This window comes from Giraffa tippelskirchi, chromosome 2 (assembly GCF_054371585.1).
Source record: "Giraffa tippelskirchi isolate mGirTip1 chromosome 2, T2T-mGirTip1v1.2.pri, whole genome shotgun sequence".
NCBI lineage: Eukaryota > Metazoa > Chordata > Mammalia > Artiodactyla > Giraffidae > Giraffa > Giraffa tippelskirchi.
The window spans coordinates 81,680,438-81,706,286 of NC_137276.1; the positions used below are offsets into that span (position 1 = coordinate 81,680,438).

Genomic DNA, 25,849 nt, shown 5'->3' on the forward strand with positions numbered 1-25,849 from the left:
TCTCTGGATTTCTCTTCTCTAGAACTACTCCTTGACTTTCAAAAGGCCCTGAATTTTGTCTTTGGAGAGACTGTGCTTGTTCTATCAAAGTTTTAGCAACCAGAATCTTCAGGCTAAAAACCTTAAAAATGTAAAACAAATCTGCCCCAATTCTATTTTCCAAGTCTGGCTCCTCTCCAGAATCTTCCTGCTTTTGTTCAACTCTCTGGAGCCTTCAGGTAATTGTTGTTTGCTATGCTTTTATTATTAGGACCAAAAATTTGGTTTGGAGAAGACATGTGCATTCCCAAAGCAAATACAATAACACTAAGATATGGGCTTCCCAGGTGGAGCTACTGGTAAAGAACTCACCTCCCCATGCAAGAGACATAAGAGAGGTGGGTTCAATACCTGGGTCTTGAAGATCCCCTGAAGGGAGGGCATGGAAACCCCCTTAAGTATTCTTGCCTGGAGAATCCCATGGACAGAGAAGACTGGCGGGCTACAATTCACGGGCTCACAAAGAGTTGGACATGACGGAAGCGACTTAGCATGCATGCAACAGCATGGCTGTAGTGTGCTTCCTATGTGCTATGAATGCTCTATACACTTCATATTGACTTAGTAGATTCTCACAACAATACAATGGGAGGATATTATTATTTGCCCCTACTTTACAGACGAAAAAACGGAGGTACAGAAAGTTTAAGCAGTTTTCCAAAGATTATCAGAAATTTAACTCATGGAGTTTCTCTATAATCTATATGCCTAATCACTATGGAATATAGCACACATCTTGAACTTCAACTTCTCTTGCATTTATATAAAATGATCTTAAATGAAATTACTTGCCTGAAATTAGTAGTTCATTGTTTGATAAATGTATTTTTTAAAAACTGATTTATAGTGCTTTAATGTTTATAAAATGTATTTAAAAAAACGACACCTCATTTACCAGTTAATTTAAATGGCTACTCCATGATGCATTTTGAATACTTTCAGAATCAGTTCCATTCAGTCGCTCAGTCATGTCTGACTCTTTGCAACCCCATGAACAGCAACACGCCAGGCCTCCCTGTCCATCACCAACTCCCAGAGTCCACCCAAACCCATGTCCATTGAGTCGGTGATGCCATCCAACCATCTCATCCTCTGTTGTCCCCTTCTCCTCCTGCCCTCAATCTTTCCCAACATCAGGGTCTTTTCAAGTGAAAAGACCCTAAACTTTCAGAATATATGCTTCTAAAAAAGCAGAGGTTTTAATAAAAGAGTGGCACAATTGTATTACTAATACTCCCTATTCTATAACTTCATTTTTCATAAAAACTGAAAGTGTCTGAGTCTGATAGATCTCTCTATTGATAACTAAGTCTATTGATACTGTGGCATTTTATAAGACTATATAATTTAGAAATATGAAACACTCTTAGGATTTCATATAAAATAATAAACCATTTCAGCAAATTGAAACATAAAAATCATATTAAGAATATCCTTGAACATGTTATGTATAGTCCCCTTGGTAAGTACCAGTTTCTAATAGAATTCTAAAGAACAGCATAATGAGATCAAATTGTTCCCTGGAGAAAAAATTTAAGTGACTTTTATATTAATAGCTTTAATATTATTTCCGTTTGTCTTAGAAATGATGTAGTAATAGAAAGTCCAAAGAAAATTCAAAAGAATGCCAAGTTCCACAAACTCAATCTCTTCTTTCTGCTAATACTATAATTATATCTACTCGTCTATGATAACACACATCATATGGCACTATAATTGTCTTCTATTCTTGCATTAGACTGTGAATCCATTGATGGCAAAACTCACTTATTATTCATCTTTCTATCCACAGAGGTTTATAAAGCATATCTTCTAAATATTCAAAGTTTGCATTAAATATATGAATGATTAGAACGGACTTATTCATATTAAGCAATATTTATAATTACATTGTAATTTTATAGATACTTAAAGCATCATTTGTAATTTAAATTATAGGAAACTACCCAAAAAACCCTACCAATTACCTATAGTAATGAGGAAAAAATGACATGAATGAATGAAACTAATCAGAACCATTGAAATTAAAATTTTTAATCTCCTTCCCCACCAAAAAGCAGGTTATAAGGGACAAATACTGGTTTAATTTTAGTTTTTGTTTCTTGGTTCAAGCTACTAATAGTCTAACAACAGGGCACCAATAGTCAAGTGGCTACAAGCAAAAGTCAAAAGGGACAGGACCCTACAATTCTCCTAGAAACAACTAAACCAAAAGACAGAAAGGACAGTCAATGTTATTTTTGTATATGCCCTCCTAAGTATACTTGTATTACTGAGTAAGTCACTTAATATACTCATGGTGTTAAAACACAAGCAATGCATTGTCAACAAGGGATAACTATTAAAAACAGTATTTGAAAAAGAATTGTCAATAAATTTCACAGATTGCAAAACAAAAGCCCTTTCCACTGTACTGTCTCACTTCTCAATTCATATCTGTGCTTCTATGAAATGGAATCCTAAGTTAAATTAGACATTACAAAAATAAACTGGAATGGAGACAGAGCTCATTGAAAATGCTTCTGAATTAAGGTATAATGAAACAAATGGCCAAAAGCATAGGCTCACCTAAATTATTAAACTTTATTAACTAGAACACACACAAATATAAGCAAATATTATCACTGACTTACAATTTAAAAATCATAAAAAATCATCAGGTTTAATGATTATTAAAAGACAGTATATAAGGAATATTTAGCATCCATTTAACAGTGGCTGTTTTTATTGTTTTACTTATTCCTTTTCTCATACCTGCATATGCCTTTGACTGAACTGCTACTAATCCCTGACTGCCTTTTCCCTGGCCTTGGCAGTTTGCTTCTCTGCAACCATGGCTAGTTCAGGAACTCCCTTCCCCTCCCCTCCAGTATCCCAGCCAGCCAGTTCTGGCATGTGATCCTGCCAGTTTGATGATGGCACAATTAGGATAAAATATAGTCGGTGATATTGTTTGCTTATTTGTGTGTGTGATCTAGTTAATAAGGTTTAATAATTTAGATGGTCCTATGCTTTTGGCGATTTGTTTCATTATACCTGAGTTAATTCAGAAGCATTTTCAATGAACACTTTCTCCATTCAACTTTATTTTGTAATGTCTAGTTTAATTTAAGACTCCATTTCACAGAAGCACAGATACAAAGTGAGAAGTGACACGGTATAATAGAAAGGGCTTTGATTTTGCAATCTGTGAAATTTACTGATAATTCTTTTTTTAAATACTTTTTTTCACTAAACTTGATGACCAGGGCTTCCCAGGTGGCACTAGTGGTAAAGAACCTGCCTGCCAATGCAGGATATGTAAGAGATGCAGGTTCCGTCCCCTGGGTGGGGAAGATCCCCTGGAGAAGGGCATGGCAACCCACTCCAGAATTCTCGCCTGGAGAATCCCATGGACAGAGGAGCCTGGCAGACTACAGTCCACGGGTTCACACAGAGTCACTGAAGAGACTCAGCACGCACAAACCTGATGATAAAGACTGACCTTCTTTAAAGCCACAGGGTGAATATGTGGCACCACTGGTATTCTTAACCAGTTCTCAAATTCTAGAAAACCTAGCTTTTAGCCCTATAATATATCAACAATATGAAAAATAAATCTGAAGAATGAGAGGAGATAGACAGAAGTGGATACAGAAGGAGACTAGTGATCCAGAGCCACCTAAAACCTGGAGAGCAGAGAACAAAAAATTAACAGAAGCAAGGAAGTGCATATACAGAGGATACAAGAAAATTTGGCCAAAGGGATGGGCATTGACCCAGCAGTCATTTTCTCCTTGTTTTATTTGTATTGTCTCCACTCTCAGGATTTTAAAGGCCCTGTGAGCAGCTATTCATATAAAGCAAAAAAGCTCTTGGCTTGTTTATGACTGGTATGTTTTGAATAAGAATAAAAGCTGAATTATGTTCAATGGAATTACATACTGATCTGGTATTACACATGGTTAAACCGATCTGGATCAGTTTAACCATATTTTTTAAAAAAGCAGATATTTTAGAAAACCTCTTCTAATAAAATATTTCAGAAGGCTTCTTATGCCGCTTATACTACTAGTTCCCTCTTCCCTGGTGGCTCAGCTGATCAAGAATCTGCCCACAATGCAGGAGACCCGAGTTCGATCCCTGAGTTGGGAAGATCACCTGGAGAAGGGAACACCTACCCACTCTAGTATTCTGGTCTGGAGAATTCCATGGAGTATATAAAATCCAAAGAGTCGGACATGACTGAGCAACTTTCACTTTCGTTTTGTATTCTAGTTATTTTACTAACAAGCCACAATAATCAATTCTATTCAATCAAAACTTCATTAAATTTAGTAATATTTTTTCTGCTTCATCTTACACATCTGTTTTTGTTATAAATAATCTCCATGATCTGTTTGACACCAATGATATTGGGGATTTCCCATTAAATTTCCTGCAACTTTATAAAAACCATACATTTATTTGGTGGGACCTAAGAATACAAGGCAAATGCTGCTTAACCACCAAAAACAAAAGGCATGGCTCTAAATGAATTTTTTTTTTTTCATTATCATCAAGTGTGTTTGTATTGCTATGTACTTATGACAGCATTTTGGATAATAAATAATATCAGTATTATTAACAACATTGAATTAAATAAGGATGTTTAGAATTATTCTTATTTTTTTAATTTATTTATTTTAGTTGGGGGCTAAATACTTTATAATATTGTAGTGGTTTTTGCCATACATTGACATGAATCAGCCATGGGTTTACATGTGTTCCCCAACCTGAACCCCTCTCCCACCTCCCTCCCCATCACATCCCACTGGGTCATCCCATTGCACCAGCCCTGAGCATTTGTCTCATGCATCGAACCTGGAGTGACATTCTGTTTCACATATGATAATATACATGTTTCAATGCTATTCTCTCAGAACGTCCCACATTAACCTTCTCCCTCAAAGTCCATAAGACTGTTCTATGCATCTGTGTCTCTTTTTCTGTCTCACATATAGGGTTATCGTTACCATCTTTCAAATTCCATATATATGCATTAGTATACTCTATTGGTGCTTTTCTTTCTGGCTTACTTCACTCTGTATAATGGGCTCCAGTTTCATCCATCTCAATAGAACTGATTCAAATGTATTCTTTGTAATGGCTGAATAATATTCCATTGTGTATATGTACCACAGCTTCCTTATCCATTCTTCTGATGATGGACAACTAGGTTGCTTCCATGTCCTGGCAATTATAAACAGTGCTGCGATGAACACTGGGGTACATGTGTCTCTTTCAATTCTGGTTTCCTCGGTGTGTATACCCAGCAGTGGGATTGCTGGGTCATATGGCAGTTCTATTCCCAGTTTTATAAGGAATCTCCACACTGTTCTCCATAGTGGCTGTACTAGTTTGCATTCCCAACAACAGTGTAAGAGGGTTCCCTTTTCTCCACACCCTCTCCAGCATTTATTGCTTGCAGATTTTGGATTGCAGCCATTCTGACTGGCATGAGATGGCACCTCATTGTGGTTTTGGTTTGCATTTCTCTAATAATGAGTGATGTTGAGCACCTTTTCATGTGTTTGTTAGCCATCTGTATGTCTTCTTTGGAGAAATGTCTGTTTAGTTCTTTGGCCCATTTTTTGATTGGGTCATTTATTTTTCTGGAATTCAGCTGCAGGAGTTGCTTGTATATTTTTGAGATTAATTGTTAGTCTGTTGCTTCATTTGCTATTATTTTCTCCCATTCTGAAGGCTGTCTTTTCACCTTGCTTATACTTTCCTTTGTTGTGCAAAAGCTTTTAATTTTAATTAGGTCCCATTTGTTTATTTTTGCTTTTATTTCCAATATTCTGGGAGGTGGGTCATAGAGGAGAGGATCCTGCTGTGGTTTATGTCAGAGAGTGTTTTGCCTATGTTTTCCTCTAGGAGTTTTATAGTTTTGGTCTTAAGTTTAGATCTTTAATCCATTTTGAGTTTATTTTTGTGTATGGTGTTAGAAAGTATTCTAGTTTCATTCGTTTACAAGTGGTTGACCAGTTTTCCCAGCACCTCTTGTTAAAGAGATTGTCTTTTCTCCATTGTATATTCTTGCCTCCTTTGTTGAAGATAAGGTGTCCATAGGTGTGTGGATTTATCTCTGGCCTTTCTATTTTGTTTCATTGATCTATATTTCTGTCTTAGTGCTAGTACCATACTGTCTTGATGACTGTGGCTTGGTAGTAGAGCCTGAAGTCAGGCAGGTTGATTCCTCCAGTTCCATTCTTCTTTCTCAAGATTGCTTTGGCTATTCAAGGTTTTTTGTATTTCCAAATAAATTGTGAAATTATTTGTTCTAGTTGATAGCTTGATAGGGATTGCATTGAATCTATACATTGCTTTGGGTAGTATACTCATTTTCACTATATTGATTCTTCCAATCCATGAACACGGTATATTTCTCCATCTGTTTGTGCACTTTTTGATTTCTTTCGTCAGTGTTTTATAGTTTTCTATATATAAGTCTTTTGTTTCTTTAGGTAGATATATTCCTAAGTATTTTATTCTTTTCGTTGCAATGGTGAATGGTATTGTTTCATTAATTTCTCTTTCTGTTTTCTCATTATTGGTGTACAGCAATGCAAGGGATTTCTGTGTGTTAATTTTATATCCTGCAACTTTACTATATTCATTAATTAGCTCTAGTAATTTTCTCCTAGAATCTTTAGGGTTTTCTATGTAGAGGATCATGTCATCTGCAAACAGTGAGAGTTTTACTTCTTCTTTTCCTATCTGGATTCCTTTTATTTCTTTTTCCACTCTAATTGCTGTGGCCAAAACTTCCAAAACTATGTTGAATAGCTGTGGTGAGAGTGGGCACCCTTGCCTTGTTCCTGACTTTAGGGGAAATGCTTTCAATTTTTCACCATTGAGGATAATGTTTGCCGTGGGTTTGTCATATATAGCTTTTATTATGTTGAGGTATGTTCCTTCTATTCCTGCTTTGTGGAGGGTTTTTATCATAAATGGATGTTGAATCTTGTCAAAGGCTTTTTCTCCATCTATTGAGATAATCATATGGTTTTTATCTTTCAATTTGCATATGTGGTGTATTACATTGATTGATTTGCCAATATTAAAGAAAGCTTGCATTCCTGGGATAAAGCCCACTTGGTCATGATGTATGATTTTTTTTAATATGTTGTCGGATTTTGTTTGATAGAATTTTATTAAGGATTTTGCATCTATGTTCATCACTGATATTGGCCTGTAGTTTCCTTTTTTTGTGGCATCTTTGGTTTTGGAATTAGGGTGATGGTGGCCTCATAGAATGAGTTTGGAAGTTTACCTTCTTCTACAATTTTCTGGAAGAGTTTGAATAGGATAGGTGTTAGCTCTTCTCTAAATTTTTGGTAGAATTCAGCTGTGAAGCCACCTGGTCCTAGGCTTTTTTTTGCTGGAAGTTTTCTGATTACAGTTTCGATTTATTTCCTTCTACTAACCCTGGGGTTCTTCATTTCTTCCTTCTCTAGTTGCTTTAGGTGTAGGCTTAGGTTATTTATTTGACTTTTTTTTTGTTTATTGAGGTACGCCTGTATTGCTATGAACCTTCCCCTTAGCACTGCTTTTACAGTGTCCCATCGGTTTTGAGTTGTTGTGTTTCCATTTTCATTCGTTTCTATGCATATTTTGATTTATTTTTTGATTTCTTCTGTGATTTGTTGGTTATTCAGAAGTGTGTTGATTAGCCTCCACATGTTGGAATTTTTAATAGTTTTTTTTTTTTTTTTCCTATAATTGAGGTCTAATCTTACTGCATTGTGGTCAGAGAAGATGATTGGGATGATTTCAATTTTTTTGAATTTACCAAAGCTAGATTTATGGCCCAGGATGTGATCTGACCTGGAGAAGGTTCCGTGTGCACTTGAGAAAAAGGTGAAATTGATTGTTTTGGGGTGAAATGTCCCATAAATATCAATTAAATCTAGCTAGTCTATTGTATAGTTTAAAGTTTGTGTTTCCTTGTTAATTTTCTGTTTAGTTGATCTATCCATAGGTGTGAGTGGGGTATTAAAGTCTCCCACTATTATTGTGTTATTGTTGATTTCCTCTTTCATACTTGCTAGCATTTGCCTTACACATTGTGGTACTCCTATGTTGGGTGCATATATATTTATAATTGTTATGTCTTCTTCTTGAATTGATCCTTTGATCATTATGTAGTGTCCTTCTTTGTCTCTTTTCACAGCCTTTATTTTAAAGTCTATTTTATCTGAAATGAGTATTGTGACTCCTGCTTTCTTTTGGTCTCCGTTTGCATGAAGTATCTTTTTCTAGCCCTTCACTTTCAGTCCGTATTTGTCCCTTATTTTGAGGTGGGTCTCATGTAGACAGCATATATAGAGGTCTTGGTTTTCTATTCATTCAGCCAGTCTTTGTCTTTTGGTTGGGGCATTCAACCCATTTACATTTAAGGTAATTATTGATAAGTATGGTCCCGTTGCCATTTACTTTGTTGTTTTGAGTTCGTGTTTATATACCCTTTCTGTGTTTCCTTTCTAGAGAATATCCTTTAGCATTTGTTGGAGAGCTGGTTTGGTGGTGCTGAATTCTCTCAGCTTTTGCTTGTCTGTAAAGCTTTTGAATTCTCCTTCATATCTGAATGAGATCCTTCCTAGGTACAGTAATCTGCGTTGTAGGTTATTCTCTTTCATTACTTTAAGGATGTCCTGCCATTCCCTTCTAGCCTGAAGAGTTTCTATTGAAAGATCAGCTGTTAACCTTATGGGAATTCCCTTGTGTGTTATGTGTTGTTTTTCCCTTGCTGCTTTTAATATTTGTTCTTTGTGTTTGATCTTTGTTAATTTGATTAATATGTGTCTTGGGGTGTTTTGCCTTGGGTTTATCCTGTTTGGGAGTCTCTGGGTTTCTTGGACTTGTGTGACTATTTCCTTCCCCACTTTAGGGAAATTTTCAACTATTACCTCCTCGCGTATTTTTTCATGGCCTTTCCTTTTATCTTCTTCTTCTGGAACTCCTATGATTCGAATGTTGGGGCGTTTCACATTGTCCCAGAGGTCCCTGAGGTTTTCCTCATTTCTTTTGATTATTTTTTCTTTTTTCCTCTCTGCTTCATTTATTTCTACCATTCTATCTTCTACCTCACATATCCTATCTTCCACCTCCGTTATTCTACTGTTGGTTTCCTCCAGAGAGTTTTTGATCTCATTTATTTCATTATTCATTACATATTGACTCTTTTTTATTTCTTCTAGATCCTTATTAAACATTTCTTGCATCTTCTCAATCCTTGTCTCCAGGCTATTTACCTGTAACTCCATTTTCTTTTCAAGATTGTGGACCATTTTTATTATCATTATTCTAAACTTTTTTCAGATAGGTTCCCTATCTCCTCCTCTTTGGTTTGGTTTGGTGGGCATTTATCATTTTCCTTTACTTGCTGAGTATTTCTCTGCCTTTTCATCTTGTTTAGATTGCTGTGTTTGGGGTGGCATTTCTATATTCTGGTAGTTTCAAGTTCCTCTTTATTGTGGAGGCTCCTCGCTGTGGGTGGGGTTGGACAGGTGGCTTGTCAAGGTTTCCTGGTTGGGGGAACTTGTGTCGGTGTTCTGGTGGGTGGAGCTGGATTTCTTCTCTCTGGAGTGCAGTGGCGTGTCCAGTAGTGAGTTTTGAGATGTCAATGGGTTTGGTGTGCCTCTGGGCCGCCTGTATATTGATGCTCAGGGCTATGTTCCTGCATTGCTGGAGAATTTGCGTGGTATGTCTTGCTGTGGAACTTATTGGCTCTTGGGTGGAGCTTGGTTTCAGTGTATGTATGGAGGCTTTTAGATAATCTCTTATTAATTAATGTTTATTGGAGTCAGGAGTTTTCTGGTGTTCTCAGGTTTTAGGCTTAAGCCTCCTGCCTCTGGTTTTCAGTCTTATTCTTGCAGTAGCCTCAAGACTTCTCCATCCATACAGCACTGATAATAAAACTTCTAGGTTAATGATGAAAAGATTCTCCATCATGAGGGATACCCAGAGAGGTTCACCGAGTTACATGGATAGGTGAAGAGGGAGGAGGGAGATAGAGGTGACCAGGAGGAGAAGAGGGGGACTCAAACGTGGAAAGAGCAGTCTAGCCAGTAAGCACTTCCCTATGTGCTCTCCACAGTCTGGAACCCTCAGAGCGGTTCACAGAGTTACATAGAGAGGAGGGAGGAAGGAGATAGAGGTGAGCATGAGTAGAAAGGGGGGAATCAAGAGGAGAGAGAGAGATCTGGGCAGTACTCTGTTTCCTAAGTGTTCTCCGGTGCCCAGAACACCCAGAGAGATTCACAGAATTGGGTAGAGAAGAGAAGGAGGAGGGGGGGAGACAGAGGTGCCCTGGGTGAGAAGCAAGAGAGTCAGTAGGGGGAGAGAGTAATCAAGCTAGTAATCACACTCCTGAGTAAAAATCAGTACTAAAGATTGGGTTCTTAAATGTACAAAATTGATATCAAATATATAAAACAGAGATTAAAAATCTAGAGTACAGGTTAGACTCTTAAACAATACACTATTAAAAAGAAAACTAAATCACAAAAAGTATAAAATATACGTATGCCATTTGCTTTAAAAATAGGGTCTTTTTTTTTTTTTGCAAGGTAATAGTGGGTTACAAAAATGAAAATTAAAGGTATAATAGAGGACTTAATGAAAAAAGAAAAAAAAGAAAAAAATTTTAAAAAATGATAATAGTAAAAATATATCCAAGACTTTCTCTGGAGCTATTGCGAGCAGTGTGGGATCAGTTCAGTTTCAGGCAGATCCTTGTTCCTGCTTATACTTTTCACGATCTATAGGCCCCTTTCAATGTAGTCGGTGTTAACTACAGGTATTTTAATCTGTTGACCTGTCACTTCCAAAGCAGTTCCTTTTGTTTATTTGGCTTCTGTTTGCAGGTCTCTTCAATGTCTGATTTCTGCCCTGACACAAGGGGGCGGTGGTGGTCTCGTTAGGTTCACTTGTTCAGTCGTGCCGTGGGGAGGGAGGAACACTGCAAACCAATATCACTGGTGTGTGTGTGGAGAACTCGCAGTGTCTCAGCCACACTGGGTTTGCCCCCACTCATGGTTGTGTGCTTTCCCAGTCTGCCCTGCTCAGGCTTCAGGTTACTCTGCCAGGGAGCGGGCCCTGAGATGCGTGCACTTCCCAGGTCTAAGCCGCTCAGGTTCAGGTTCTCGGATACGCCACAAAGGTGCAGACTCGGTTGGGCCAGCGGTTTGTGCCGATCCCTGGTCAGGGCAGCTCAGGCAGCCAGGTATTTGGTGTGCACACTCTCCCCTGTTGGGGTGGTGTGACTTGTCACCTCCCTGGTCCCAGCCTTGGTTTCTGGGCGCGCCTGGCTCCAGTGTGCCTTGTGTCAGTTCTGGGTAGCTGGCCTCTGTCTGCGACCCTCTCAGCGGATTTCAACCATCTGGAATCTCAAGAAGTCTTTGCTATCTAGAGCCGAGTTTGCCCCTTTCTGGCTCTGGCTGGCCCAGCCTGCCCGCTGCGTCCGGTGGGGGGATGGAGCAGTCCACAGCCAGCTAGCTCTTTTCTGGTAATGCTCAGTCCTTTGTTCTGTGAGCGGGCTGGCAGTGCCTTAGATTTGGGCTTTTTGTGGGATAGTTCTCTCTCTCTCTCTCTCTCTCTCTCTGGCTAACCCACAGTTTAGGTTGCTATCTCACGTTAGCTCCCTCAGATTGCCCTCAGGGCATTCGGGTCTGGTCCTTACCCTAAGCAGTGCCACCCACTCCTCTCCGTTCAGCCCTCACTTGCTGGTGGCGGATGTGAGCATCTGGGGTACTTTGCTGGGAGTTGCCTTTAGGCATGTAATCTGTGGGTTTTATTTATTTTTCCTCCTGGTTTTGTTGCCCTCCAAGATTCGAAAACATCCCCCAAACCCGCAGGTGAGGGGGTTTCCTGGTGTTTGGAAACTTCTCCTCTTTTACGACTCCCTCCCCGGGACAGGTCTCCATCCCTAACTTATTTGTCTCTCTTTTTATCTTTTATATTTTGTCCTACCTCCTTCCGAAGACAATGGGCTGTTTTTCTGGATGCCTGATGTCCTCTGCCAGTGTTCAGAAGTTATTTCGTGAAGTTTGCTCAGCGTTCAGGTGTTCTTTCCATGAATTTGTGGGGGGAGAGAGTGGTCTCCCCTTCCTATTGCTCTGCCATCTTAGCCCCGGACCTCTCCTAGAATTATTTTTTTAAAAAACAAGGCTTCTTAAATAAAGTTGATTATAAGAGAGTGGGGGAATTAGGTAATACACAAGATTCTTTTTGATATACTCTTTAATGTGTAGGGAGAGAAACAATTTCTAGCACTGACATATATACACTACCATGTGTAAAACAGATAGCTGCTGTATAGCACAGGGAGTTCTATGAGATCTAGAGGGGTAGGATGGGGGTGGGGTGGGCATGGGGAAGTGCGAGGGAGGCTCAAGGAGGGGACATATGTATACTTGGAGCTGATTCACGTTGTTGTACAGCAGAAACTCACACAATACTGGAAAGCAATCATACTGCAATTAAAAAAAATAGAGCAGATGCTCAAAAAATTAAAAAATAAAATTATATCACAAAAAAGAAATGATTTCAAGAAAATTGCATCTCCTTGCTCACATACTTCATCCAAGTCAAAGTGGATCTTTATAAGCAAATCTATTGCATATAACTTATTATTAGAGATGACAGTTTGCTTGACAAAAGTATTTGCTACTGATTCCCATAATGAGTTTAAAGAAGACACATGAGGGGCTAGTAAAGAGGGTATGGATACCTATGTAGTCCAAAGACTTGACTCCTACGAGTGCTAGCAGCAGCCACTGATGACATGTAATCAGATATGCTCTTTTGCTGTTTCCACTATTATGATGAAAATGGTTGTTAAAGTGGCAACCTAGCTCTCCTAGTAAATAACCTTAGCCTCAAGTCCCTAGTGTTCCCTAATTCTGACCAGCCTGTGACTCCTCCAGAATACCCCCAAGTTGCTCAGACTAACCCCCAAATCTTGCCAGAACCTTGACCCAAGCATTCTGGCTGAGTTCTACTCTGAATAATTGATGCCTGTGCCAAACTAGCTATGAAATAATTTGAATACCACTCTTACATCTCCTGCAACGGCAGGCAGGTTCTTTACCACTAGCGCCATCTGGGTAGCCCGAACATCACTCCCAGGTACAATCAAAACTCACCTGTAGTCTAAGAGAGCATTTTCTTTCCCCCAAATATAATATCCTCTGAGTCACTGGACAGTGGTTCTTCCTAAAAGTTACTAGTCTGAAAGTGAGATTTTGCTCAATGAAATATTTTCCTTTTCTGAAGCTGTTTTTTCTCAATTTTTCATTTAAGAATTAATGTCTAATAGTAGCCACACTGGTCTTTATAAATGATGTTCCACATATCACATAAATTATCACTTTATCTCTGACAGAAGCTTTCTAGATGGAGGACAACTCAAAATTAAGCTAAATAAATATATTTGGGGGGGCAGAAATTCTAACTAATAAGTATGTTCAGTAAGTCCAAAAATAGTATTTTCAACACTTCCTATATACAAAGATAATTTGAAAACTTGCCTAATCCATTGCCGAGATTCTGGGGAGATAAAACCTCTTATCAAGAGTTTAAATTTAGAAAAAGCAGCTTAGCAATATGAAAAATTTATGGTGATTTAATCATAAGTTGGTATCTACAAAGATAGGTGAAATGACAATACACACTTCTCTAGATGCTCATGCAAAAGAAAAATAATTTTCCTTCATAAAGACAGACTGAAATTTCAAAACAGATATGCCTCAGTGATGTTTAAAACTCAATAGGTCTTGGTTATTCCAAGTAGAAAGAAAACTAGTTGAACTGAGAAAGGCTTTATTCCTCTTTAATTCAACCCTACTCCAAAAGCACTGCATTAATATACAGAAAAACAATATTTTAAACTTCATGTAGTTTAATACTGTAATTTCAAACTGCTGTAAACAAAAACGTACTTGAAAAATTAAAATATGCATAACATAGTTGGATCTTTTAAAAAATAAGCTGTTATTCTAATATCAAATAAAAATCTCTAAAGTATCTCTTCCATATATACATACATGTGATATAGTATTAAAATTTTAAATTAATTTAAAATTAATGCACAAGGCAATTAAAGTCCTAACCTGTGTGACACTAAAATTTAAAAAACTACAAGGCTAATGAAAATATATTTCATCAGAATTGATCATTCATTTTCTGTTAAGTGGTATATTATCATTTTTTAATCTCTTTACTTATCCAAACCACAACAATGATTAACAACAAAAACAGCAACACATGGACCAATAATGGCAATAAAAATGTTCAGTTTCATTCCTGGAAATAGTATAGTTTATTAAAATATACACTGCAGTAATTATAGCAACAAGCAAACAAATAAACAGGAAACAAAAATTTGACCAATCACCCTCTTGCTTAACTCTAAAATTTAATGAATTAGCTAAGAATGGGTAGTAGCCTAGAAATCACTCAACATAGAATGGAACATAATTTAAATTACCAAATAAGCTTTCAAAGAAAAATGTATGCATTTGGCAACAGAATAAAAATCTCAATTTTCAGAAGAAAATGATTAGCTATTTGCAAAATTACAACTGATTAAAGCTGTAACACCATAATTTCGTTACTTCAAATATATGAGTACCATGAAATTGTACTTGCCATAAAGAAGCTTAGAACATAGTCACATGGTTAGAGGCATTTGAGAATGAAATAAAGATTAATGACAGCCATGCATAAAGCAATTAATTGAAAGAGTCAAAATAACAGCTCTGAAAATGTAAGATAGCACAGAAAAGCTCAAAGAAAGAGATTCTGCTTTAACTACTGAAATAAGCATGAGGTTCAAGGACACAGATGACCCTGAGAATGGATTTTTTTTTTAAGTTCTGTAAGACATCAACAAATGTCCTGGATAAAGCAGAAAGGCAAACTTCAGAAAAATCACAACTAAATGGCATTGACTTATTTCAGTCAAAAGAACATTTCCAAAACCTGTAAAGAAATCATTTATATAATAGCTGACTTCTTTAACATACTGCCACCCTACATAAATTAAGTACTTGCCCCTTCAGACTTTTCCACAGTGTTAGCCAGCATCTCCTGCAGGGCCCGGACAGACAGGGACTGCTCCAGTACGAAGGTGCAGATGGAGAGGTCTGGAGGGACATTCTGTGTGGAAAGAGGGAAAGCCACCATCACCATCACCATCACCATCACCATCACCATCACCTTCAGTCATCCAGATCCAAACTTACCTTATGATACTTCAGCTTCATTCATGAAAAAAAGAATACTTGTCAGTTCTCTGACATGAGCTCACAAATCATCCAAATATACGCTCTATACCACTCACACTTAAACCGTGTTTTAACTAGTGGATAACTATAGCTACCATTTACTGAGTGCCTACTCTGATTAGGCACTGCACTTGAAGCTTTATCAATAACACTCATGGCCATCTACGATAACATTACTTTGTGGATAAGAAATTAGAGAAAGTTATGTTACTTTTACAAGTCACAATTACTAGAGTTTTCAAGCTGGGACCAAAAAGCCAGACTTCTCTGACTCTCAAGCATGCATTTCTAATTTACCAAGTAGTTCATTGATAAAAAAAACTAAAAGGACATAAAAACACTTCACTCAGTAGTGAAGTTAAGCAAATATAAAATTGAATTGGTATAAAATATTCATTTACAAAGGCTTCTCCTTATCCACAAAGATAACAATTACCCTGTCTTACTCAAGTTGGTTATCAAATCTAGCTTCTAACTTTGTATGCAATAATTTGACTTTTATTTGGTGTGTATGTATTGCTTTATTTGGTCATTCTTTTTTTCTATTTCCTTCCATAAACTTCCACTTCAATAAAGGAATAACCCCATAAATTCTGAAAATCCCAAAAAGCAACTACCAAGGAGACAAACGAAACAGGGTGGGAAGTTACTGCCAAGTTAGCAGTACTATCCCAATCAGGAACAAATATGTTATCATCCATGCACGCTTTTGTTTTAGATAAGTAGGATCCAGTAGGCAATGCAGCTGTTCAATTCAGATGTTCAACCTAGCATTTTCTTAACAGAAGAACATTATAAATACATTAAACACAAAACACAAGCAAGGATATGTCTTCCTAAAAAGAATATTAGGAGGATAAATTGATAACCTGATTCAGTGCCTCAAAATTACAATTTACAGTGTTATTTATTAAATTGAATCACTACCAATAAAAATATCCTTATCAGCAGAGAATGATGCTCTAAGGTTTCAAGGAAAGATTAAGTACTAGGATCCCAGGAGTTTAAATTATTTTATGGAAAAAAGAAACAGATAATCACTAGGTTTACTCATACCCCACAAGCCTTCTTGGCACCAATGTTTTGTTTTTGAATGAACTTTTCCAAATTCCTCTATACCTTTATCACATGTTTCTGTGTGCCTCCCTTGCATCCCAATTTCCTTTCATTTCTTCTTAGACCATCTCGGCTGGTAGTCAAAAGAATCTCTCAAATCTGGGTGCAGTATATACTTTTATACTCTGCAGTATTGAAAGAAGTTTTCCTCACTGAGGTATGGGGAAGTCATTCTGGTTTATACAACATTTGGCTTGAACTTTATTTTAACCAGAACAGCTTGTGTTATGGTCTATCAAACAAGCATTGTACATCTGTTTTAACCATTTTTAAAAACTGTTTTTACCAGATTGCTTAGATAAGGATAAAGGTCCATTTTGAAGATAGCAAAAAATGTCCCCACTTCCTACATTCCTAAAGCTCTTTCAGTGATGAGCTTTGTGGCCCAGACACCAAGGTTCATACTGACTTGCTCTGTTTGAGCTAATCATTCTCTTCAGAAACCTAGAAGGGTTGTATCCCCTGTCATATTTGGGGTTTGTCTTCTGTTCTGACAAGATATAAAACTGTGGTTCAGGCATTCAAAATGGGGCTAGTTGGCCACTGTGGATGTGGTTTCAGACACATTCCTTTATTACCGAGGTGCTGAATTTTCTGAACTGTATCAGATTCAGGATGCCACCAGTTATGATCCAAACAAGATCTATTAGTAGCTGCCAGCTGCACCTTTACGGTCTCATGGTCTCCTCATGTAACTATTCAGCCATTTCAGACCTTATCCAATCCTGGTTTAACATGCATCCTCACTTTTTGCCAGTCCAATTATAACTGACAAACAACTTATGTAATTTTGTGGGTTTTGCCTATACAAGCCTCCCCTACTTTGTAGTCTAGCCGAAGACAGTTCAGATGCTTCTTGAATCTATGGCTTCCAAGCTATAGTCCTCAGTGTGACTCAACTAGAACTCTTATCTACTTCTATTATGGACTGTTTACTGATTATTTCCATTGACACAGTCACCTAGACAAGGGCTTTCTTTCCAAAAATCCTCAGATGAAAGACTGGAAGCTAGGAAACAGACTCTCTTCCACCCTGAAATTCAGGATAAGGTTTTTTAAATTTAATATTCTCAGTTGTAACTATATTAATAACAATTTATCACACTAAGACAAATGTTACTGGAAAAAAAATGATTGTTGATTCCATTTATATCCATTTAAACTCTGACAGTTTGGAAGCTACACTTTGACAAATAGCACTGATATAGAACTATGTTAAGAAATGGTGTGCTGGTGAACTAATGTCTCAAAAAAGAAAAAAAAAAGTCTTCATTTGCCCATTTCTGTGGTGTAAACACTCCAATGATGGCTGATTTCAAAGTATCAAAGTTTACTAACCAGCTCACAAACTTGCTAAATATGTAATAATCAGCTCTCAGAAATCTGTAAGAGCCACTGCCAACATACCACTGAACTGATTTCAGACACATATTCATGAATTGCTTTAGAATCAGTATAATAGTTAAAAGACTGGATTCTATAAGCAGACAACCAAAGCTAAAATCTAGGCCTTATTACTTAATAGCTCTTAACTTTTATACTCTTTACTTTCCTTCCCTGAGAAATGGGATAGTAATTATATCATCCTCATAGGGATGCTGTGAAAAAATAAATGAGATAATCTAAGCAAAGAGCTTATCGTAGTGTCAACACCATAACAAGAACACAAAATAAGTGAAATACTGTCATTAGTTTTGCATACTGTCATTTCTCTCCATTTATGGCATTTATGACGCACCACTCATTTCTTAAAATTGGTTCTTAAGTGAATTCTACTTTAGAAAAATAGTGTTTGCAAACACAAAATATTAACTATGCACCTGTTCATAACACCTAAACTGTTCCAGTATTTTCAAGAAAAGGCACTTTCTGGTCATACTGGAAAGTTTACATCTTGAGTATATTTAAATTGTTTCCTGTTTCACTTTAATCAAAATGTTAAAAGCATGAATCACTGGAATATCTTACATTTATTTTAAAGATACTTGAAAATCACATGAATTTGAAATGAAATAATCCTGCCAACCAAAATCATATTTTTAGACTAGTATGCTCATAACAGATAGCGAGAATTAACAGGAATAAATGAACAGACAATCAGCAAAGGAAGTTCTCTCTCACAAACTCTAGCCTTTTCTTGCTTTGGAGCCATCTTTCTCTCTCTCTCTGCCTCCCCTCAAAACTCCACATCAAAACACACAACTGTAACAGAAAGGCTGAGCAGTGTAAAAACAAAACATGTTTACCCCTTACAGGAAAATTTTGACCAATACAAATCAGAGCTTTGCACTGTTATCTGTTTCTTTCACTCTGAAGAAAAATGGTCTGGTTGTTTTAGGCAAAGGAATCATTACCAAAACTTGTATACTTTTTAAAGTAAACTACTAAATATACTCCTTCATTTAGATGTATATTCCTTCAAATTTTTTCTATGGAATTTTAAAATCATAATATAGCATTTATATTAAGACCTTTTCCCAATTCCCCAAAATGAAGTTTTCAGAGGAAAATAAACAGTCTCATTCATGAATTAAAGACCAACTAATGGCCAAATCAAAATGACTCCTAACATGAAGCACAAGAGATAAAGTATAACAGTCAATATATCTGTACTGGGAACTTCAATTCACAAGCATTTGCAAGTCATCATCTTTTTCTTAGTCTTTTTTTTTTTTTTTTACTCAAGTCTAATAACTGCTGGATCATTGAAAAAGCAAGAGAGTACCAGAAAAAAATCTATTTCTGCTTTATTGACTATGCCAAAGCCACTGACTGTGTGGATAACAATAAATTGTGGAAAATTCTGAAAGAGATGAGAATACCAAACCTCCTTGACCTGCCTCTTGAGAAACCTGTCTGCAGGTCAGGAAGCAACAGTTAGAAATGGACATGGAACAACAGACTGGTTCCAAAAGGGAAAAGGAGTACGTCAAGACTGTATATTGTCACCCTGCTTATTTAACTTATATGCAGAGTACATCATGAGAAACGCTGGGCTGGAAGAAGCACAAGCTGGAATCAAGATGGCCGGGAGAAAATTCAATAACCTCAGATATGCAGATGACACCACACTTATGACAGAAAGTGAAGAGGAACTAAAAAGCCTCTTGATGAAACTGAAAGAGGAGAGTGAAAAAGTTGGCTTAAAGCTCAACATTCAGAAAACTAAGATCGTGGCATCCAGTCCCATCACTTCATGGCAAATAGATGGGGAAACAGTGGAAACAGTGTCAGACTTTATCATGGGGGGTTCCAAAATCACTGCAGATGGTGACTGCAGCCATGAAATTAAAATACGCTTGCTCCTTGGAAGGAAAGTTATGACCAACCTAGATAGCATATTAAAAAGCAGAGACATTAGAGACATTACTTTGCCAAAAAAGGTCTGTCTAGTCAAAGCTATGGTTTTTCCAGTAGTCATGTATGGATGTGAGAGCTGGACTGGGAAGAAAGCTGAGCACTGCATAATTGATGCTTTTGAACTGTGGTGCTGGAGAAGACTCTTGAGAGTCCCTTGTATTGCAAGGAGATCCAACCAGTCCATCCTAAAGGAGATCAGTCCTGGGTGTTCATTGGAAGGACTGATGTTGAAGCTGAAACTCCAATACTTTGGCCACCTCATGCGAAGAGTTGACTCATTGGAAAAGACCCTGATGCTGGGTAGGATTGGGGTCAGGAGGAGAAGGGGACAGAGGATGAGATGGGTGGATGGCATCATCGACTCGATGGACATGAGTTTGGGTAAACTCCGGGAGTTGGTGATGGACAGGGAGGCCTGGCGTGCTGCGATTCATGGCGTCGCAAAGAGTCGAATGCGACTGAACTGAACTGAATTATGGAGAAAATTAATTTTTAGAACTTCAATTTTAAAGAACTTTACTTGCCCTTTCAATGAGTATGTTCCCAAATCATAAAAGAAACCCTTATGCAACATATGCTTTACCTTCTAGGTGCTTCAAAACAGACCACATGGGAACATGAAACAGAACTACCACTCAGTCTGTACATCTACCTGCCTCTTAAGCATTACACTTATTTGTCATACAAAATTAACCCAAAGAAAAGTATATACTTCAGTCTGTCTTAATGTCTGTCTAGGCTGCCCAGAACCCCAAGTAGGCAGACAGTAGGTTCATAATGCAGACAGTAGGTTCATAAGACCAATTTAATCAGGATAGGTGTTCTTTGGCAAAAGTAACAAACCTAAAGCAAGCAGCATGGCTGTGTACCTTTTATTCTTTTAAAAACACAAACTAGTCCCCATTCTCCTCCTCTTGACAAATATTACCTGATCTTATGGGAGAAAAACAATTTCCAAAAATAACCACAACAGAGCATCTGGCTTTGTTGGCACTGGAGAGTGAATGTAAAATCAATTAGGTTTTCAACTGAGGTATCCATCAAACCATTTGGCATCCATGGATGTATCTGCCTAACTCACTTACAAGCTTATTGAAACATGTCACTGCATTGACTTAACTGCAGCCAATAATTTGGGACTAAATAAGCCACTGTAGGGGGCTTCCCAGGTAGCTCAGCAGGTAAAGAATCTGCTTGCAATGCAGCAGACACAGAAAACACAGGTTCCATCCCTGTGTCAGGAAGATCTCCTGGAGAAGACAGTGGCAATCCACTCCAGTATTATTGCTTGGAGAACCCCATCAAAGGAGCCTGGTGGGCTACAGTTCAGAGTCTCAGAGAGTCGGACATGACCAAAGCAACTGAGCACAGGCCACTATAGACTACCTCTCTTGTTATCATCATGTACAAATTGCATACTAACAAACCACTCCATTTTAAGGCCTTGATTCCTTTGCTTATATTTTCTTCCTTAGTGTGAAATATCCAGCTCCAGGTCTCCAACAGTGGAAAACAATAAAATCAAATGTAAAAGCATTTTTGGTAAAAATTCAAATGCTGAATTTTTTTTTTCTCTTTCCAAACTTAATTTTTCATAAACTCCCTCCTACATAGGAATTGGATGAGATTTTGGATGTTTATTTTTCCAAGCCTTTTTCTACACATTTACATACAAATGTATGTTCACATAGAAGTACATAGATTGAGGACTTTCTCAGTGCCCAGTTGTTGAGAATCTGCCTCGCAGTACAGGAGGTGCGGGTTTGATTCCCGGTTGGGGAACGAAGATCCCACATGTTGTGGAGCAACTGAGTCGACACCACAACTACTGAGACCACATGCCATAACTAGACAGCTCATGTGCCATAACTAGAGTTCATGCACCACAATGAAAGATCCCTCATAATGCAACAAAGATCCCATATGGTGTAACTAAGAAACTAACACCTGATGCAGCCAAAAAAAAACCCTGTTTTTTTAAAAAAATAAAATTCTTAAAGAGATGGGAATACCAGACCACCTTCATGTCCCCTGTGAAACCTGTATGCAGGTCAAGAAGCAACTGTTAGAACTGGACATAGAACAATGGACTGGTTCCAAGTTGGGAAAAGAGTACGCTAAGGCTGTATATTGTCACCCTGTTTATTTAAATTATATGCAGAGGACATCATATGAAATGCCAAGCTGGATGAAGCACAGCTGGAATCAAAATTGTGGGGAGAAATATCAATAACTTCAGACAGGCAAATGACACCGCAAAGAGGAGTTAAAGAGCCTCATGAAGATGATGAAAGAGGAGATTGAAATAGTTGGCTTAAAATTCAACATTCAAAAAATGAAGATAATGGCATTCAGTCCCATCACTTCATGGCAAATGGATGGGGAAACAATGGAAACAATGACAGATTTTATTTTATTGGGCTCCAAAATCAATGTGGACGGTGACCACAACCATGAAATTAAAAGATGCTTGCTCCTTGGAAGAAAAGCAATGACAAACCTGGAGAGCAAATTAAAAAGTAGAGATATTACTTTGCCAACAAAGGTCTGTCTAGTCAAAGCTAAGGTTTTTCCAGTTGTCATGTATGGATGTGAGAATTGGGCCATAAGGAAGGCTGAGTGTCAAAGAATTGATGCTTTCGAACTGTGGTGCTGTATAAGACACTTGAGAATTCTCTTGGACAGCAAGGAGATCAAAACAGTCAATCCTAAAGGAAGTCAATCTTAAATATTCATTGGAAGGACTGATGCTGAAGTTCCAATACTTGGGCTACCTGATGCAAAGTTGACTCACTAGAAATGACCTTGATGATTGGAAAGACTGAAGGCAGGAGAAGGGGACAAGAGAGGATGAGATGGTTGGATGGCACCACTGACTCAATGGACATGAGTTTGAGCAAACTCCAGGAGATGGTGAAGGCCAGGGAAGCCTGGTGTGCTGCAGTCCATTGGGTTGCAAACAGTCAGACACGACTGAGCAACTGAACAACAAAGATTGGCTTTACCCATTAATGGGCTCATCTTATGCCAATTACATATTATGACTTACTAATATGTATTGAAGATCACTGTTAAGAGATCTCTATTTACTTCATTCTCCATGACTGCTAAAGAATCTAGATAACCCATATTCCTCCTAGAGACTGGTTCAAAGACTGGTTCAAGTTTAATACCATGCAACATTGTTATTCAACTTGGACCTTCACCCTCCCACCCTGCAAGACCAGCCTAAAACAGTGACTTACAAAAGAAAGTGCTCAATGTTAGATGAGTTGACCTCAAGCTACGATTTTACCTCTTTCTGGAAAATTAAGCAAATGTGTAGACAGGGACACAGTAGTTACAGCCCTAATGGCAGATCTCTACTTTGGGTTTTATTTTATTTTATTTTTTTTTCCATAATGTTAGGATTCTAATATGAAAACAAGCAAATTTACCTTTCTATGTCACACAATTAAACAAAGTTGTGCATCAAATAACCTTCAGAGTAATGCGGAGATATATCAAAATGTATTTTGAAAATTAATGAGGTATTAAATTTTGATAGTTTAATAGTGTAAGAAAATAGGCAGGGCACCATACCAAAGGATCTGGGATTCTGACTCAATGCATAACCAAGCAAGGGACTCTAGGTAAATCAGCCTGAGTTTCCCCATCCCTAAGTGGCAATATACTCAACTATGCTTCAAAGAACAGTTCTGAAGCAAATAAGAAAATCAATGCACTGCAAACAGAAAATGTCAATAAAATTTCATTTTCTCAGCCTAATTAAAAATGTATCTCACAATGAAAACTCAGAAACACAGAGATACAAATTAAGACAAAAGTTGATCTTCTACCACGAAACGCGAAGACGGTATTCTCTGGAGTGGAACAGATGGTCTGAAGTTGACACAGGTTTGTTTTTTCTCAGCCACCCATCTGCTGAGTGGCCTTTGGCAAGACACAATAACCACTGAGGGCCAACTTGTCCACGAACTATGGAGATATCAAATTTCTCTAAAAAATAAAGTTGTCATTGCTGTTGTTTAAGTTGCTAACTGAAGACAAGAACCAAGCAAAATTACATCTACCATATGGGGCAAAATATCCTCTAAAATGTTTATATATCCTACAATTCCAATATAATTGTGGTGCTGTATTTCACTGACTTATTAATACATGGGATACTGTAGAAAAGAAATATCAAATTGGCTATAAGGAAAATCTTAGTTCACATTTTCCTTTTTATGTTTTCAAAATTCTAATCACATTTCCCCAGACTAGGAAAGTGAATATTGCTAGACTTTCACACATTCCATGGGAGTCCATAGTTCTGGGTAGTTTTCCTTGTCATATTATTTTTCTCTTCATCATTTTGCACCAAACATTAACAGAAGATTTTCTTAAATAAGGAAATATGTATCCTGTCTCAATCACAGGATAAATTCTTTCAGAGATCAGCTTTTTCATAGACAAGGTTAAATATGACCGTAAGAGATAAAACTAATATGTCTGGATTTCTACAGGTCTCAAGCCTTTGGATCCCTTCAGAAAAGCTCAAGTCATTCCAAGTGGCAGTGTTAAGAACACAGGTCCAAGTGGGAAAGGCTCTATTAGCAGGTAAAACAGGTTAACTGACAGTACATCACCATGATAAAAAGTCACAGCCTGCAAATTTAGCAGTTAAATATGAAAATCCCTAGTGAATTAATAGGGCTTCATATAATTTGTTCAATGTTCATATTTTCTACTTGGTATACACCTTTTATAATATAATCTTATTAAACACAACATTAAGTAGATATGTCAGTCTATCTTATTTTTCTAATTAACATTCAGCTGACTCAAATGCGACAGTGCAAATCTAGAGGTATACTAGTTTGACATTCCACCCTGCACAACCTCTCTCCTTTTGTATATCATAACAGGAATGTTGTATTAGGGCAATCCTGTTCATATGTATCTTTTTATTTTTTAAATTACAGAAGAATGAGAACACAATTACAGGAGATTTGGAAAATACAGAACAAAGTTACACATAGTTTTACTATATATTACAATTGTTTTTTAAATAGATAAATTAAGATTTTTGGTTGGAGTTTCAATAGTAAACTCTCAAAAATTAATACAATTAATAGACAAAAAAGTAGAAGCATATAGTAGACCTGAGAATCACTATAAACCTATTCAGCACAATTAAGATTTATACAATTTTCATACAACAGCAGGATATAAATTCTAAATTCCCAAAGACTATAAACCAGGAGACACTGTATAACCAGGGATATAAAACAAGATGCAAAAATTCCATGGTCTGAAGGTATTGAAATCATACAGAATCAGTTCTCTTATCACTGCTGTTCACATGTATCTTAAGTGGAAGTCATTGTTGGTGAGAAGACACATGTAAGGCATTTTGAAAGTAAGACATTCAAAGAGAAACTGAGGAAAGACTTCTGCTATGAATTAAGCCTCAAAATGATGTGCAAGAGTCTATTAAAATTCACATGTGCTACTAATGATTCATTGGATACAGCCTCCTGCTTTCGAACACTGATAAGTCAAACCCATATCTGTCACAAGCTCAATAAAAACTTAATAAACCAACTCACCACACTCTAGATAATGGCCCACTTATCTAATTTGCATGTAAAGCACATAACTTCCAGTCACATATGTCAATGATATTCCATGAAGTTGGGCTCAAATTTGAGAAATCTGGTGTTAAAAAAGCTATGGAGCTTCACTATTAAATTCAGAGTTTAGAGCTGAGTAACCAGCTAAATAAATGGATGAATAAAGAAACCACAGAAACAAATCAATCAGTGGAAGTACCCACAAATTACTTTGGAGCAATGTTTCACTCTATTCAAGAGTCTTTTTTTAAGAATTAGTGAAATACATACATGTTTATTACATATGTATACAGTAAATAATTGGCACAGTCATGATATCAAATATACAAAAATAATTATGGCAGAAATAACGTATGGCAGAAATAACGTATGTCCTAAGTATTTGTCAGATATCAGAGTCTG

General features: G+C 37.2%; 1 protein-coding gene across 1 annotated transcript in view; it reads right to left on the reverse strand.

Moving 5' to 3' along the window:
* RYR2 (ryanodine receptor 2) overlaps positions 1–25,849 on the reverse strand; it is an 849,571-nt gene that overhangs the window by 535,445 nt on the left and 288,277 nt on the right. Inside the window, exon 3 of the mRNA XM_081569302.1 lies at positions 15,121–15,225. Coding sequence (XP_081425428.1) covers positions 15,121–15,225 — 105 coding nt within the window. The remainder of the gene's footprint in view (positions 1–15,120; positions 15,226–25,849) is intronic.